The sequence below is a fragment of the Molossus molossus genome, unplaced genomic scaffold, assembly GCF_014108415.1.
Source record: "Molossus molossus isolate mMolMol1 unplaced genomic scaffold, mMolMol1.p scaffold_m16_p_2, whole genome shotgun sequence".
Taxonomy (NCBI): Eukaryota; Metazoa; Chordata; class Mammalia; order Chiroptera; family Molossidae; genus Molossus; species Molossus molossus.
Genome location: NW_023425355.1, coordinates 8,306,249 through 8,324,115, shown reverse-complemented (window position 1 = coordinate 8,324,115; position 17,867 = coordinate 8,306,249). Strand labels below are relative to the sequence as shown.

At 38.4% G+C, this 17,867-nt stretch overlaps 1 protein-coding gene across 29 annotated transcripts in view; it reads left to right on the top strand.

Annotated features, from left to right (window-relative positions):
* Window positions 1-17,867, top strand: part of ATRX (ATRX chromatin remodeler) — a 247,111-nt gene that overhangs the window by 183,741 nt on the left and 45,503 nt on the right. For all 29 annotated transcript variants that reach the window (XR_004960609.1, XR_004960591.1, XR_004960595.1 and 26 more), the window contains one exon: window positions 13-207. Coding sequence is in view for 3 of the 29 variants with exons in the window: in XM_036270983.1 (XP_036126876.1) it covers window positions 13-207 (195 nt within the window). In the remaining 26 variants the exon portion in view is untranslated. The remainder of the gene's footprint in view (window positions 1-12; window positions 208-17,867) is intronic.

The window sequence follows — 17,867 nt, the reverse complement described above, 5'->3', positions numbered from 1 at the left end:
CTTTTTACAAAGGGAACCATGGAAGATAAGATTTATGATCGGCAAGTAACTAAGCAGTCACTGTCCTTTAGAGTTGTTGATCAGCAGCAGGTTGAGCGTCATTTTACCATGAATGAGCTTACTGAACTTTATACCTTTGAGCCAGACTTATTAGATGACCCTAATTCAGAAAAAAAGAAGAAACGGGATACTCCCATGCTGCCAAAGGTAAAACATCTTTAGATTATTAGCTCAAAAATAATTCAATGTGGACTAAGGACATTTTACTACTATAAAAGTTATCTGACTAAGGCTATATTTCAGAATTTTTCAAAGAGCATAAAATTGTGTTTAAATGAAAGGGTGCATGGTTAATTCTTCACATAACAGCACAAAAAGATAGTGTAATCTGAAATACATATTTTATGCTAAACAAAAAGTTCATCCCTGCTGAAAAAGATTTCTGGGTAGAAACCTTAAAGGAAATACAGGGGTGGGCAAAAGTAGGTTTATAGTTGTTTGTATGGAAAAATACAAATTAAACAATAATACAAGAATAAATTCTGTGCTTTGTGTACTCACAACTCTATACCTACTTTTGCCCACCCCTGTAGAATGGTTCTCTGTTAATAACCTCCAGTAGAGGACATACATAATTTTAAAATTTTATATGAAATTTTTTTTATTAATTTGTTACAAATGTTTCTTCCTTTTCCCCACAGACACCCTCCCTATAAATTTTATATGACATTTAACTCTTCCTTAACTTTCTTTGCTGTTGTGTAGCAATTAAAAATCAGCAAATAAAAGTGTATCTTACTTGATAGTTTTCACTGTCACAAAGCAAGTTAAGACTTGAAAAACTACCTTAAAGATAATCTAGTCAAGTCCTCTCATTTTATAAGTAGGGAAACTTGGGGTCAGAGACATTTCAGTGATTTGCCAACAATTTTCAGCTAATAAGGGGCAGAGCCAGGACTAGTATCTATATATCTTCTGTTCCATTGTCCTTGGATAAAAAAACATTTTTTAATATTAATATAGAAATTTAATATGGTAGTAGATATCATTTTGACCCTTTGAACATAAGAGAAAACCATATGTTCTCTGATTTAAATAAGGAGTTTATATATTTAAACCTATTCTAGTTATCTAAAAAGCCATTTTGGGGGGAATTATTTGGGGGATGCTGTTCCTGTTGTCTTTGTTTCAAATTCAAGCACTTAATGTTCCATATGTCTATTAAGAGAATTTGGAAAGCAGCTACCTACCAGGTTATGGTGTCACTCTACCAAATCATTTTAGTCGTTTATAAAAAATTCAGAAGTGTATTAGTTCTTTATATGGTTAGACACATTTAATCAAAGAAAAATTAATAGGAATTAAATCATCGATTTCTCCAATTAATTTTATTCTTTTTTTTAAAAAAAGATTTCTTTATTATTATTATTATTATTATTATTATTATTATTATTATTATTTTAATCCTTGCCTGAGGATATTTTTTTTCTATTTATCTTCAGATAGAGAGGGAGAGGGAGGGAGAGAAAGGGAGAGAGAGAGAAACATCGACATGAGAAGGACACATCAACTGGTTGCCTCCTGCATGGCCCCAACCAGGGATGGGACAAGCCACAACCCAGGTACGTGCCCTTGACTGGAATTGAACCCGCAACTCATTGGTCCATGGGCCAGTGCTCTACCGCTGAACCAAACCAACCAGGGCTCTTTTTAAAAACTTTAAAAATTTTTATTACTGTTGTTGTTGTTATTGTTATTATTTTTGTTGATCCTCACCCGAGGTTATTTTTCCATTGATTTTTTTTTTTTTGGTTGAGAGAGATTGGAAGGGAGGGAGGGAGGGAGAGAGAGAGAAAAAGAAACATCGATGCGAGTGAAACATATCAATTGGTTGCCTCCCGCAGGACCCTGACCAGGGCTGGGGACCAAACCTGCAACCCAGGTATGTGCCCTTGACCAGAATCAAACCCGTGACCCTTCAGTCTGCATGCTGACAGTCTAACTGCTGAGTAAATCTGGCCAGGGCATAATTTTTAAAAAAAAATTTAAATGAATTTATTGGAGTGACATAAGTTAATAAAATTATACAGTTTTCAGGTATACAGTTCTACAATATGTCATAAATATATTTCTCCAATTAATTTTTAATGTACATGTCAGTTAAAATAACATGAACATTAAGTGTTTAGATTTTAAAAAATTCCTTGCCTGTGTAAGCAAATATTTTGTTTTTCTAATCATTGACCTTTTCTTCCACTTAAAGTTCACTGTCAGAACATTTAGGAAAGAGTTTTTGTTACAGTCTTTATCAAATTTCTTTGATGATGGCTTAGGCACATAGGGATTTAAATCTACCATTTTCATATTATATTTAAAATACTTATTTTTGTTGTTAATCCTCACCTGAGGATATTTTCTTCATTTTTCTTTAGAGAGAGTGGAAGGGAGGGAATGAAAGAGAGAGAGAGAGAGAGAAAGAAAATAAATATGTGAGACACATGGATTGGTTGCCTCTCACATGGGGATTGACTTTCAGTGCACAGGTTGATGCTCTAATTGCTTAGCCACACCAGGCAAGACACATTTAAAATACTTATTTTTAATAGAGAGAGAGATAGAAACATTGATGTGAGAGAGAAACATCGATCGACTGCCTCCTGCACGCCCCCCACTGGGGATTAAGCCTGCAACCTGGGCATGTGCCCTGACTGGGAATCGAACCAGGACCTCTCAGTCTATGGGACAACACTCAATCCACTGAGCCACACTGGCTGGGCTAAAATACTTTTTTGAAAAGAATAATTTCAGTTTCCATGTCGTGATATATTGATAATGATTTGGCTTTCTTATTATTACAGAATGTAAGTAGGATTCTTAAATAATCTTTGGAAAATTTTCTGTAGGCAGATTTATTTGTATACCTTTAAAAGCACGCAAGCACAAATGGAATCATACCATACATACTCTTATGCAACTTGTTCTTTTCACCTAGATGTTTCTTGAACAATTTTCCATATTGGAACATATACCTCTACCTTTTAAAAGCAACTGCATAGGGTAGTCCCAGAGACATGGAAGTGGGGTACAGACTGACAATCCCCAGAAGAGGGGGTGGTGGGGGAGAGATAAAGCACAGAACTTATATGCATGTATGCATGAACAGTGGACATGGACAACAAGGCTGGGGACAGGGTGGGGAGGGAGAGGAGGGGGGAATCAGTGGGGGGAAAAAGAGAAACATCTGTAACCAAAATAAATTTATTAATTAAATTTTTTAAAAAAGCAGTTGCATAGTGTTCATTTGCTGTGTTTTGTTTAACTCTTGTATCTCTAACACCTATCTTATTAGTTACTTAATTGCACATGTTTATGATTATAATTTTAAGGATAGTGAAATCCGTTTTCAATTTGAGAAAGATCATATGTCTAAATAGCATCTTCCTAAAATTTCACTTAACTTTAAACTTCAACTTTTATAAGAACTAGCCCGTGATTAATAATATTTCTGATAGGAAGGAAATGTTTTAATTTGAAAAGAGGTAATTGATTTGGAGTTATTAGATGATAAATTTCTGATTATATGAAATCTGTTTAATTTGATGAACATTTATTATTTGATGACTTTGAGGTGTACTGTGAGGGTACACTAACAAGAACAAGAACAAGACATTGTGTATGCTGTACACTTGATCTTAGCCAAAAGGCTGAGAAGCAATACATTGTCTATGCTTTAAAGCTTGAAAAATCATCAGGAAAGAAATGCTATTTAATTGTTATAAGATGTCTGGAAAGAAATAATCTGTTTTATAATTTGGCACTCTGAGTCATCAAATATGTCATGCTTTTTTATTTATAGATTTTACTGTGTTTTGATTTTGGTGCTGTTACCCTTTGCTTAAGAACAAAAAGGAAAAGGATTATTAAATGCTACATTAGCACAAAATACTTCAACTCTCCCACAGGTCTTCCCAAAAGGAAAATAATAGTTAACTTACTGATTTCTTACTGGGTTTCTTAGTCTTTTATTCAGATTATCTTCCTTAATCCAGCAGCAACTGCAAAGCTGATAATGCTGTTTTTATTTTTGAGGTGAGGATATTAAGGCTCAGAGAGGTTATATAACATACCTAAAGTTATACACTTAATTATTGGTGGAGCTGGCCTTCAAATCAAATCTGCGTAACTTGAAAGCATGTTCTCTTAATCATTATCCTTTATTGCCTCCCAAATGGAGATTAGAAAGTTAATTCCAAGTACAAGAAACAAGGCATAGGACCTGAGATTTCTAGAAATGAGTGACATTTAGAATGCTTTTATTTTAAATAGAGCTGGATTTTAAAATATAGAGTGAGTTCACAGACAATATCATTGTGTGATGTAATTGTTAAGATTTTATAATCAGTTTAGCTCATGGCTTGTAAAATTGTAATTCCTCAAACTTATAGAAAGATAGAAAGTTTACAAAGGTCTTTCTCATACATATTTAGTATCTGAAGAAACAAAAGCTTAGACAGTTTGTGATTACCCAAGGGTACATAGCCAGTACATGTTAGAGCTAGAGCTTAACCCAATAGTTTTCAAATTGTATTCCAAGGAGTCCCCAGGAGATCTGCAGAGGTGGTCTGGGGCAACCATGTGGCTAAGTGAGTACAGAAAGGCCAGATAGGCAGCACCCAAGCCCTGCATCCATTTCAATCAGTCTTACTCCATCTCTTTTATATATTGGGCTACAATTTAAGATTTAATTTAAAGAGAGGCTGTTACTGCTTTTTTAAAAAATGTTTTAAAAACACTACTATACCATGATGCCTCTTTACCTGTCATGGTAACTACGACCTGTCAGGGATCCAAACGGGAATGTGATAAGAAATAGAGGAGATTTACCTGAAGGAGGTGATAGTCTACTTGTAGAGAGAAAAGTAGCATTTTTAAAAATCAAAGAATTAAGGTACTGAATGTTTTTGCCATAGTACAGTAGTCCCTCTTATTCATGGTTTGCTTTCCGCAATTTCAGTTACCTGCGGTCAACCGCAGTCTGAAAATATTAAATTTCCCCAAACATCAACATTATCATGGCTCCATGATCCAGTATCACCAAAAGCAGATGATTCTCCTTCTGATGTATTGTCAGAAGGTCAATAGTAGCCTAACATTACATCACAATGTCTATGTCATTCATCTCATTACATAGGCACTTTATCATCTCACATCATCACAAATAGGAAGGGTAAATACAGTACAATATTTTGAGAGACCAGCCACATTCACATAAATTTTATTATAGTAAATTGTGGTAATCTATTTTTTTCTTTATTATTGATGTTAGAGAGAGAGGAAGGGAGAGGGAGAGAGAGAGAGAAACATCAATGAGAGAGAACATCGATTGGACACCTACATGCCCTCCACTGGGGATCAGGCCCACAACCTGAGCATGTGCCCTGACCCGGAATCAAAGCAGCGACTTCTTGGTGCATGGGTCGATACTCAACCACTGAGCCACACCAGCCAAGTTGTCGTAATCTATTTTATTATTGGTTATTATAGTTACTCTCTTACTGTGCCTAATTTATAAATTAAACTATCATAGGCATGCATGTATAGGAAAAACGTATGTTTTGGGTTTGGTACTATCCACAGTTTTAGGCATCCACTGGAAGTCTTGAAATATCTTCCTGGTGGATAAGGGAGTAATTCGTATATGGTTAAAAAACAGAGGATGGAACATTCAGATACAGTTTTAATGGAAAAAGTTTGACTAATTGGCCCATAAAGAATAGTTAATATTTAATTATATTAGGGAAGAGTGGGGTGTGAAAGTGGGATGAAACAATTTGGGCAAAAGGAAAGTTATTTATATACCAAACTCAAGGTATGATAAATCAGTTGGCCAGATGAAGAGTTGAAATTGGATGGGTAAGGTGGGCCTAGCTTATGGAGAGCCATGAAAGGTAAATGAGGCATTTGCCCTGCTGGTGTGTCTGAGTGGTTGAGAGCCGACCCATGCACCAAGAGGTTGCTGGTTTGATTCCTAATCAGGGCACATGCCCAGGTTGTGGGCCCGATCCCCAGTAGGGGGCCTGCAGGAGGCGGCCAATCGATGTTCTCGCTCATTGCTGTTCCTATTTCTCTCTCCCTTTCCCTTCCTCTCTCTCTAAAAGTCAATAAAGAAAAAAATTTTAAAAAAGAAAGGTAAATGAGACATTTGAATAAAATATTCATTATAAGTTTATGAATGGTGCTGTCGTATGATGAATTTGAGCTTTTGGAAAATTAGCCTGGCAATAAAATGCAAGATGAGGGCATAAAATAGGGTAATTGTGGAGTAAATCGGACATTTTAAGAAAATTATTGATAGAACTCAATAACTGATAATAGGCTGTAGCTTTTAATCTGTAGGTAGTAAGTAATTTAAATAATGAAGCTTATTTTTTTCATTCATTGATTTAAAACTTTTTACTAAGTATACATTGATAAATAAGACTAGGTTTCTGCTCCTAAGGAGCCTGTAGTCTAATGAGGGTACCCTAAGCAAATAAATATAATAAGAGTTAGTGGGTTTATTATATAATAGATAACCTGTACAGGCACCAAGGAAGGAATATTTGTTTTTTTCTTGGAAAAGTTTGGGATGGGGAATTAACATTAGGAGGATTTGAACTGATACTGAAAATTGAAGTGTGTAGCTGTTTCCATTGCTATGAGGGCAAAAGGTAAAGGCCCAAAGGCCCTTTAAGAGCAGAAGCAGAGGAAAAAACACATCTGAAGTAATTAAAAATAAATAATGGAGTGTAAAGAAGTAGTAATAGAGTTAATGGTGGGTTTTGGAAGAGATGAGAACAAAGACTGACCAAAGAAATTAAAAGAGTTTGAACATTGTGTTATATAAGCTGTGGGATCTATTTAATGGTTTTAAAGCACAAGACCAACATCAAGTTTAATTTTAGAAAAGTCACTTTCAGTATTAGTGTGCAGAATAGATTGGATAAAAGAAAATGGATGTTAGATACTTGTTAGGATGCTATTAAAGTTATCCAGATGAGAGGAGTAATGCAGTCCTGAAGTAAAGTGGTAGCAGTGGGGATGGAAAAGTACCAAGTCCAACATAGGTCCTCTAAAGCAGGGGAGGGGGACTCCTACAATAATGTCAACATTAAAAAAATTTTAATAAAAAAAATATTAGCTTTATTCCCTAGGCTGATATTTAGAATATTATGTAACTCTGCCCACTACTATTTGGTTTTTATTTCCTTTAACAACAATTTGAAAATTGGTTCTCTCTGAAAATGGGTACAAGTAGGTGTTTTTGATATTCATAGTGAGGGATGTCTTGGTATTTGAGCTTGCTCTTAAAGACATTTCAAAGTTGGGTCCTATTATTATAGTACAATTGCAAACACTTTCCTTTTTATATATAATTTTTGAGATGAAAGACTGCTAAAAATGATACATTTTCATTTCCCCCTCACATTGCTATTATCTAAATAATTATTAAATTGCATGTCTTTTTGAGTTATTTTTTCTTTGTCCTTTGATAGTTCTGAAGGTGTTTATTTTCAACTTACTTGCTATGCAATTATTATATCTTTCTGCCTTATCACTTCCTCTTTAAGTCATTATTATATAACTCCTCTTGTATTTCTGTTCTTGTTTACTTATACTTCTCCACTTTTTAATTAACTTTAATATCTCAGGCTCAATTTATTAACCACCCGTTTCTTGTCTTTCTACTTTTGCAGCTCTTGAAAGGCAAGAATGATATTCTTTGCTCCTTTTCTTTCTTCCATAGTGAATTATACAATACTAGCACTTTGATATGGCCTGGTTTGAAATTCTAGTCACCTTTACAGTGATATTTAACTGGACTTTTTATTGTTTCTTAATGACCATTGCAAGGTGGTGTTAGAATTAGATTTACTTTTGCAAGCAGTAAAATTGAAATGAAGAGTGATTTGTCTGTCACAGCAGGTGTGTGAAAGGTAGAGCACTGGAGCTTTAGTTTGTGTCCTCAATTCTGGATGCTGAATCAGCTATCTTATCTCTGTTCACCACTACTCCCTCCCATGAATTATAGTTCGTTAAATCTTCTCATTAGATTTTTTGCTGTTGTTGGTGCTGCTGCTTTTTCTTTTTTGAAATATATTCTTCTAGTCTTGTGAACCTATTTCTTAATGTATTGATTTTAGGGTCTCCCAAATCATGTCTGCCAATAGTCTGTGCACATCTTTAGTTGTTCAGTGTTCCTCCACTGTTTTGAAACTTCAACATGATCTAAACTTATGAATAGTTTTAATATAAGTTTCTAGTGATACAGATTTGTTGAGTGATTCTTAACTTTTTAAAATATTAAGGTAATATCTTAATATTAACTTAGGGTTTATATAAATTATGTTAGGGAAAGTACCTTTTCTGGTAATAAACTTAGGAATTACATATATCAGAGATGAACATTTTGGTTAAGGTCATGTTTCATAATATGCTTAAGTGGTAGTATAGCGTAAGCTCTATACCCTTTATTAAGAAAACAGAAGTCAGTAAAACTGGCATAGAAAATTTTTTGCACTTCCTTTTTCTAGCACTGTACCACATGTGTCTTTTTAAATGTGGACTGTGTATTGGTAATTACAGGGAGAACAAATGGGGATTTAAATTAAAGTACCGAAAGTGAGGTTTTAGGTTTTTCTTCCTCCACCCTGATGTTGGGTACAATTTTCACCCTTTGTCTTTAGTCCTTGATTCAAGTTTTAAAACCTCAAAGCATAGTTCACTGAACAGAGATGTTATTGTGCAGTTTTATTAGCCATCAGATGGTAATACAAGGTTTTACCCTATTCAAACTTAACATTAAAGAGAAATATACTCCATTAAAATAATTTGATGTGAAGTATAAAATAGTTAATCAACCTATTTCAGGAACTTGCATACATTTACTTCTGAGAATAAAGGTTCAAAAGGACCCATTTAATTATAGAACAAGTATTAGTAACCTATAGCATATTAACCACATGGTGGCATATGAACCCAATTTTTGTTGACACATACCTCTAAGGAGCCATGCAAATATATATGAGGTTTGATGTCATTGTCTCCTACTTCTCTGAATCTTTTTTTTTTTTTATCCTCACCCAAGGACATTTTTCCACTTTTTGTTCAGATAAAATGGGAGGGAGAGAGAGGAAGAAAGAGAGAGAGAGAGAGAAACATCGACGTGAAAGGGACACATCGAGTGGCTGTCACCTGCACGACAAACCAGGACCGGGGACAAACTGCAACCGAAGTACGTGCCCTTAGCGGACACCGAATCTGGGTCTCTCTGGACTGCAGACCGACGCTCTAACCGCTGAGCCAAACTGGCCAGGGCTTTCTTTGAATCTTAAAACAAGTTTCTATATTTGTATTCACTGGCATAAAAAGAATTATTCATCTGAATAAGAATAGATCACCAGAAATCATAATAAACTCTAGAGAAATTGTTTTAATTCCACCATTTCTTTGTAAGTTATAAAAAGTCTCCTATTCAGTGTTTTCTGGGGTGTTTAATGCCAAGTAAAAAGCGCAAATGGTTCCTGTCCCTTTCCCAGGTAACCTACCAACCACCCTTTTTAGGGTGCAATCTTAGGCAAGGCACTTAAGCTTTCCAAGCCTCATTTCCCATGTAAAATGCACTGCTTAGTACATAGTAAGGGCTCAAATGTTGGCTGCTATTTTGTTTCCATAATTATTATTAATATTGCCATTACACTCAGTTTATTTCCCTGAAAGCAGTATAGACTGAAATTTTACAGGAGTCATTTGAGGTCCTGATCCTTAGGAGAAGATTTAGGCTTAGCATCACAGATTAGTAGAAGACTAAAAATCATTTAGGGGCTGGCCAGAGACAGTAATCTCAGCTAGGTTGCAGAAGAGACAGATATTTGAAGCTTCAAATCCTCTAGAAATACATTATAATTTAGAAAGATGCCTGACCATTGTGGCTCAGTGGATGGAGCCTCATCCCATGGACTGAGAGGTCCTGGTTTGATTCCCGGTCAGGGCACATACCAAGGTTGCGGGCTTGATCCCCAGTAGGGGTTGTGCAGGAGGCAGCTGATCAGTGTTTCTCACATCAATGTTTTTATCTTTCTCTCCCTCTCTTTCTAAAACAGCAATAAAAACATATTTAAAGATTGTTGAATACTTTAAAAAAGAAGGAATATAATAATGCTTAATTACTAGATATTGATAATCACTTCAAATGATGTTAGCATGCATTTGTTTATAAACCTTTACCCTTTCTGACATTCAAAGATTTTTCTCCCCTTAAATAATACATAGGATTTTAGAAGAATTATCTACCTTATAGCCAGTTGATACCTCTGTAGTAATTTTTTTTTTGTTATCCTCACCCGAGGACATTTTTTCATTTTTTGTTCAGATAGAGTGGGAGGGAGAGAGAGGAAGAGAGAGAGAGAGAGAGAGAGAGAGAGAGAGAGAGAGAGAGAGAGAAGCGTCGACGTGAAAGGGACACATCGAGTGGCTGTCCCCCGCATGATCAACTGGGCCCGGGGACAAACTGCAACCGAGGTATGCGCCCTTAGCAGGAACTGAACCCCGGTCTCTCCGGACCGCAGGCCGACGCTGTAACCACTGAGCCAAACTGGCCAGGGCCCTCTGTAGTAATTTTTAAAAGTGAAGGGGGTGCCCTGGCCAGTTTTGCTCAGTGGTTAGAGCGTCGGCCTGTGGACCAGAGAGTCCTGGCCGGGTTTGGTTCCTGCTAAGGGCAAGTACCTCGGTTGCAGTTTGTTCCCGGCCCTGGTTGGGGTCATGTGGGTGGCAGCCAGTCCATGTGTCTCTCTCACATCGATCTCTCTCTCTCTTCCTCCTTCTCTCCCTCCCGCTGTATCTGAAGATAAATGCAAAAAATTTCCTTGGGTGAGGATAAAAAAAAAAAAAAAAGTGAAGGGGTGATTTTAGTGTCCCTCCAAATACTACAAAATAAGACTGACCATAATTTTTTCCTTCCTTCTTTCCTTCCTTCCTTCCTTCCTTCCTTCCTTCCTTCCTTCCTTCCTTCCTTCCTTCCTTCCTTCCTTCCTTCCTTCCTTCCTTCCTTCCTTTCTTCCTTCCTTCTCTTCTCTCCCCCCCCCCCTTCCATTTATTTTCAGATAGAGTGAGAGGGAGAGAAAGGGAGAGAGAGAGAGAGTGAAATATCGACGTGAGTGAGACACGTCAACTGGTTGCCTTCCACATGATCCCAGCCAGGGCTGGGGACAAGCCACAACCAAGGCCTGTGCCCTTGGCTGGAATCGAACCTGTGACTCATTGGTCCATGGTCTGACTCTCTACCACTGAGCCAAACCCACCAGGGCCATAATTTCTATATTTAAAATGCTGCTCCAGCCCTGGCCAGATGGCTCAGTTGATTAGAGTGTCATCCTGATACTCCAAGGTTGCATGTTTGATCCTGGGTCAGGGCACATACAAGAATCAACCAATAGATGCATCATAAAGGGAACATCAAATTAATGTCTGTCTGTCTGTTTGTCTGTCTCTCTCTCTCTGTCATTGAGTATGATGTTAGCTGTGGGTGCTGGATTTTATCAAATGCTTTTTCTTGATCTGTTGATACAATTCTGTGATTTTTATTCTTCATTCTGTTTATGAGGTATATCATGTTTATTTATTTGCAAATATTGTCATTGTATCCCAGGATAAATCCTACTTGGTCATGGTGTATGATTTTTTTTAATGTATTACTGGATCTGGTTTGCTAATACTTTGTTGAAGATTTTAGCATTTATGTTCATCAGGGATGTTGACCTATAATTTTCTTAATTTGTAGTGTGTTTTGGAATAAGAATAATACTGGCCCTGTAAAATGAACTTGGGAGCCTTCCTTCTTGAATAGTTTTGGAAGGATAAGTGTTCTTCTTTGCATTTTGCTAAAATTCACCTGTGAAGCCATTCGGTCCTGACTTTTATTTGTTGGGAGTTTTTTGATTACTGCTCAATTTCAGTCATTGTAATCTATCTGCCCAGATTTTTTAATTCTTCCTAATTCAGTTTTGGAATATTGTATATTTCTAGGAATTTATCCATTTTGCCCAGATTATCCTATTTGTTCCTATATAGTTGTTGGTAATATTTTTTTACAATCCTTTGTATTCTTTTGGTGTCAGTTGTTACTTCTCTTTCATTTCTGATTTTACTTGTTTGGGTCTTTTTTTCTTGATATGACTGGTTAAATGTTTGTCAGTATATTGTTCAAAGAACAGGCTTTTGGTATCATTGATCCTTTGTATTGTTGTTTTAGACTTCATTTCATTTGTTTTTGCTCTGATCTTTATTATTTCTTTCTTCTCACTTTGGGCTTTCTTTGTAGTTACTATTTTAGTTCTTTGAGTGTAAAGTTAAATTTTTTATTTGAGATTTTCTTGTTTCTTGATGTAGACCAGTAATCCTCTGAATTTTCTTCTTAGGACTGCTTTTACACTGTCCCATAGATTTTGGTTTCTTGTGTTCTCATTTTCATTTGTTTCAGGGTAGCTTTTGATTTCTTCCTTTATCTCATTGTTAATCCATTCATTGTTTCATAACATGTTATTTAGCCTTTATGAGTTTGTGTGTTTTTCATTTTTTTTTTTCTTGTAATTTCTAGTTTCACATTGTGGTGGTCAGAGAGGATGCTTGATATATTTTCAGTCTTCTTATATTTACTGAGACTTGTTTTATGTCCTAAAATATGGTCTATCCTAGAAAATGTTCCATATGCACTTGAAAAGAATATATATTCTGCTGCTTTGGGGTGAAATGCTCTGAAGATATCAATTAAATTCATCTGGTCTAATGTGTCATTTAAGGCTACCATTTCCTTGTTGATTTTATCTCAGGAAGATCTATCCTGTAATGTCAAAGGGGATGTTAAAATCTCCTCCTATGATTAAATTATTGTCAATCTCCTTATATGTACATCAAGATTACCTTTACATATTTAGGTGCTCCTATGTTGGGTACATAAGTGTTTACAGGGATTATATTTTCTTGATGGATTGTTCCCTTTATCATTATGCAGGATCCTTTTTTGTCTTTTACTGTTGTCTTTATTTTAGTCTATTTTTTCAAATATAACTATTCCTACCCTAGCTTCTTTACCCCCCATGCCATTTACATGAAATATCTTTTTCCATTCTTTGGTTTTAGTCTGTATCTTTCGTTCTGAAGTGCATCTCATGTAGACAGCATATATATGGGTCTTGTTTTCTTATCCATTCAGCTACCCAATGTCTTTTTTTTTTTCTTTCATTGATTTTTTTTTAGAGAAAAGAGGAAGGGAGAGAGAGATAGAAACATCGATGTGAGAGAGAAGCATCGATCAGCTGCCTCCTGCACGCCCTCTATTGGGGATCAAGCCCACAACATGGGCATGTGCCCTGACTGGGAATCAAACTGGGACCTTTCCGTCCATGGGCTGACACTCCATCTACTGAGCCACTCTGGCTGGGCTACTCAATGTCTTTTGAATGGAGTATTTTAGCCATTTACTTTTAAATTGTTTATTATTCTTTTAACCATGTTCCTCTATTCTTTTTTCTTTCTTCTTCCTCTTTCTAATTTCTTCTTCTTGAAGACCCTTTAACATTTTTTTGTGCCCTGGCCGGTTTGGCTCAGCGGTTAGAGCGCCCGCCTGCGGTCTGGAGAGACCCGGGTTCGGTTCCCGCTAAGGGCATGTACCTTGGTTGCAGTTTGTCCCCGGCCCTGGTTGGTCGTGCGGGTGGCAGCCACTCGATGTGTCCCTTTCACATCGATGTTTCTCTCTCTCTCTCTCTTCCTCTCTCTCCCTCCCACTCTGTCTGTACAAAAAATGGAAAAATGTCCTCGGGTGAGGATAAAAAACAAACAAACAAACAAAAAAAAACATTTTTTTGTAATTTGGTTTGGTGGTAACAAGTTCCTTTAGCTTTCTCTTGTCTGGGAAGCTCGTTATTTCTCATTCAATTTTAAATGATAGCCTTGCTGGGTAAAGTAGTATTGGTTATAAGTCCTTGCTTTTCATTGGTTTGAATATTTCATGCCAGTCCTTTCTGGCCTGAAATGTTTCTGTTGAGAAATTAGCTGACAGTCTTACAGGAGCTCCCTTGTAGTTAACTGACTGTCTCCTGCTGCTTTTAAGATTCCCTTTTTTTGTTAAACCTTTGCCATTTTAATATGATGCGTCTTAGTGTGCGCCTCTTTAGGATCATGTTGGGGATTCTCTATTCTTTTTGGACTGTGTCTTTTTCCTTCACCAGGTTAGGGAAGTTTTCTGTCATTATTTCTTCAGATAGATAGGTTCTCAATCCTTTGCTTTCTTCTCCTTCTAGTACCCTTATGATGCAAATATTGTTACATTTCATGTTGTCCTAAATGTCTCATAAAGTGTCCTCATTTAAAAAAATTATTTTTACTTTTTGCTTCTTTGGTTGGGTGTTTTTTTTTTTTTTAATTAATTAATTTTTTATTTAATTTTATTTTTGTTACAGATGTTTCTCCTTTTTTACTCCATTGACACCCTCCTCCCCACCCCCCACCCCCACCCCCGGCCCTGTCACCGGCTTTGTTGTCCATGTCCATTGGTTATGCATACATGCATATAAGTTCTGTGGTTTATCTCTTCCCACCCCCCACCACCCCCTCTTGGTGTATTTTTTTTTTTTTACCTTGTATTCTAAATCACTGATTTGATCCTCTGCTTCATCCAGCCTACTGTTGATTTTTTCTAGTATATTCTTCATTTCAGTATTGTCTTCATTTCTGACTAGTTCTTTTTTATGGTTTATATGTCCTTTTTCATGCTGTATCTGATTATTCTTATAACCATACATTGAACTTCATATCTAATAAATTGTTTACCTCCATTTCGTTTAGCTTTTTTTCTATAGATTTCTCCTGTTGTTTCATATGGGACATGTTTCTTTGTCTCCTCATTTTGGCTCTCTCTTTGTGTTTGTTTTTATATATTAGATACATCTGCTATTACTTCCAGTCTTAGTCAGGTGGCGTTATGTAGTAGGTGACCCGTGGGGTCCAGGGTTGCAGCCTCCACTATAAGCTGAGCTGATTACCCCAAGAATGTCCCCTGTGTGGGTTATGTGGGCCCTCTTGTTGTAGTTGAGTTTTGATTACTATTGACTTGTTTATGCATGGAATCGACTCTCAGGCTGGCTGACTGTCAGGCTCAACCCCAGCCATGGCATGTGAGCTGCATTGCAGATGCTGACCACAGTCATAGACAGCATCTGATATTGGTCTGATAAAGTGGAATTCACCTCAGCAGGTTCTGGTGCCTGCCGAGATCTCCCTTTGGATATGCTGTTTGTGAAGCTAATTGGATCCTGCTTCAATGTTGTTTGAAGCTGGCCACTAGGTGTGTTGGTTCTGGGCCTCTTGGGAGGGACTCTGGTGCAGGCCAATATCAGATGCTGCCTATGACTGGCCCTGAGCAATCTGTTTGGAGCTACAAGTGATCCACAGTTTGTGGCCACCTCTGCTGGGCCTGGGTGTGCATGTGGGAAGGACCAAGCTATGTACCAAGGTTCGCTTTACCAGCTCCAGGCCCATTGTCAGGTCAGCAAAATTCTCAAGATGCCACAAGAACCGCCTCCACCTGCCATCTACCTATTATGCTCAGTTACTGAAAGCCTCTGGCTGTACTGGAGTTGCATGAGGTAGGTTCTCAGTGAGTCACCAGGTAGGGATGAGTGGTGTTCACCAAACTGATATAAGTTCAAACTCATTGCCAGTGCTGGGTCTGGGGCCACTCAGCAAATGACCCCATGTATACCAAGTGTAAATGCCATCTGGTGGTGCTTGCATGCCTTTGTGTTGGGACAGGGTCTTAAGGAGTCATCAGGGTGAGGCCAGCAGAGTTTATCAGGCCCAAAGAGACAGATTTGGCTGTGTCACAGAAGGGTTCTGGTCTGATTAGGCATTGGTGAGGAAAATGACCCCTGTCCTAGAGCCACACAGCTCACTCTGTCCTAGATTCTGTGGAAAGGGACAGAGCTCCACAGGGTAGGGCTTCCGGGAGTCAGGAGGATGGGGCTAGTGGATCTCCGCTGAGAAGGAGGGGCCTCTCAGGCTTCGGGGAAGGTGTGGGGGATGTGGCCCCCACCCCAGATCCACACAAGTAAGTCTGTACCAGATTTTGCCCCTAACTTAACAGGGCAGAGCCACTAGGAGTCCAGTGAGTAGGGCTAGCGGATCTACCATGAGAGGGGAGTGCGATAGTTAGGTTCTTGGGAAAGTAGGTGAGATGACTCTAACCCCAAAGCAGTTGGACTCATCGGCAGGGTATAAGCTCCACAGGGTGGCATGAGAGGGAGTCTGGAGGTGCGGGGTTATTGTATTCCCCCAGGCTGATGCTGAATGAAGGGGATTGATCCACCCAAGAAAGATGGCTTCTGCAGTGTGGGAGAGGGACTCAGTACAGAGACTCTGGTGGCTGTCCTTTCAGTTGTACCAGAGTCACAAACTCCAGATTCTTCTCACATGACTCTAGTCCGCTTTGCCCTCCCTCCACTGGAGCCCAGGGTGAGTGGCTGTAAACAAAATTTGGTGTGTTGGCCCTTTAAGAAGGTGCCTGTGCCTCTAGGGGAGTCTCATTTATCCCTGGTGGACAGGGACAGAAACTGCTGCTTTTCACAGCCAGGTGTTATGTGGCCGCCCCTTCCTGGCTGTGTTGCTCTGGCCTGGGGAGCCTGGCATGGGGTTGAGAACTCATGCTTCTCAGGGGAAACTTTGCAGCTGAAATAATCATTTGGAGTGCCACATGTGGTAGCGGGGCCAGCCCTTTGTACCAGTCTCAATGTAGCTTCTTCTGTAAATCCTTGGTTATAAGACTTCTGTTCACCTAGTCTTCAGTTGGTTATTCAGGATGATTGTTCTATAATTTAGTTTTTTGTTGTTGTTGTTGTTAATCCTCACCCGAGGATATTTTTCCACTGATTTTTTTTTAGAGAGAGTGGAAGGGAGGGAGAAAGAAACAAACATAGATTAGTTGCCTCCCACATGACTCCAACAGGGGCCAGGGACCAAACCCACAACCCAGGAATGTGCCCTTGACTAGGAATTGAACCTGCAACCCTTCAGTGCACAGGCTGACATTCTGTCCACTAAGTCACACTGGCTAGGGCTATAATTTACTTAAAAATTTTTTTTTCTTTATTGATTTTATAGAGATAGGAAGAGAGAGGGAGAGAGAGATAGAAACATCGATGAGAGAGAACTTCAATTGGTCACCTCCTGCATGTCCCCCACTGGGGATCAGGCCCACAACCTGGGCATGTGCCCTGACTGGGAATCGAACTGGTGACTTCTTGGTGCATGGGTTGATACTCAACCACTGAACCACATTGGCTGGGGAATTCAGCTTTTTTTTTATCCTCACCCAAGGACATTTTTCGATATTTTGTTCAGATAGAGTGGGAGGGAGAGAGAGAGAGAGAAACATTGATGTGAAAGGGACACAACAAGTGGTTGCCACCCGCATGACCCAACCAGTGCCGGGGACAAACTGCAACCGAGGTACGTGCCCTTAGCGGGAACCGAACCCAGGTCTCTCTGGACCACATGTCAATGCTCTAACTACTGAGCAAAACCAGCCAGGGTGCAATTCAGCTTTTTAAAAAATATGTTTTATTGATATTTTTAGGGAGAGAGATAGAAATAACGTTGTGAGAGAGAAACATCGATCAGCTGCCTCCTGCATGTCCCCTACTGGGGATCAAGCCAGCAACCCGGGCATGTGCCTTGATCAGGAATTGAACCCTGATCTCTCAGTCTATGGGACAGTGCTCAATCCACTGAGCCATACCAGCCGGGCTATGAATTTAGCTTTTTAAGATTTCATATAT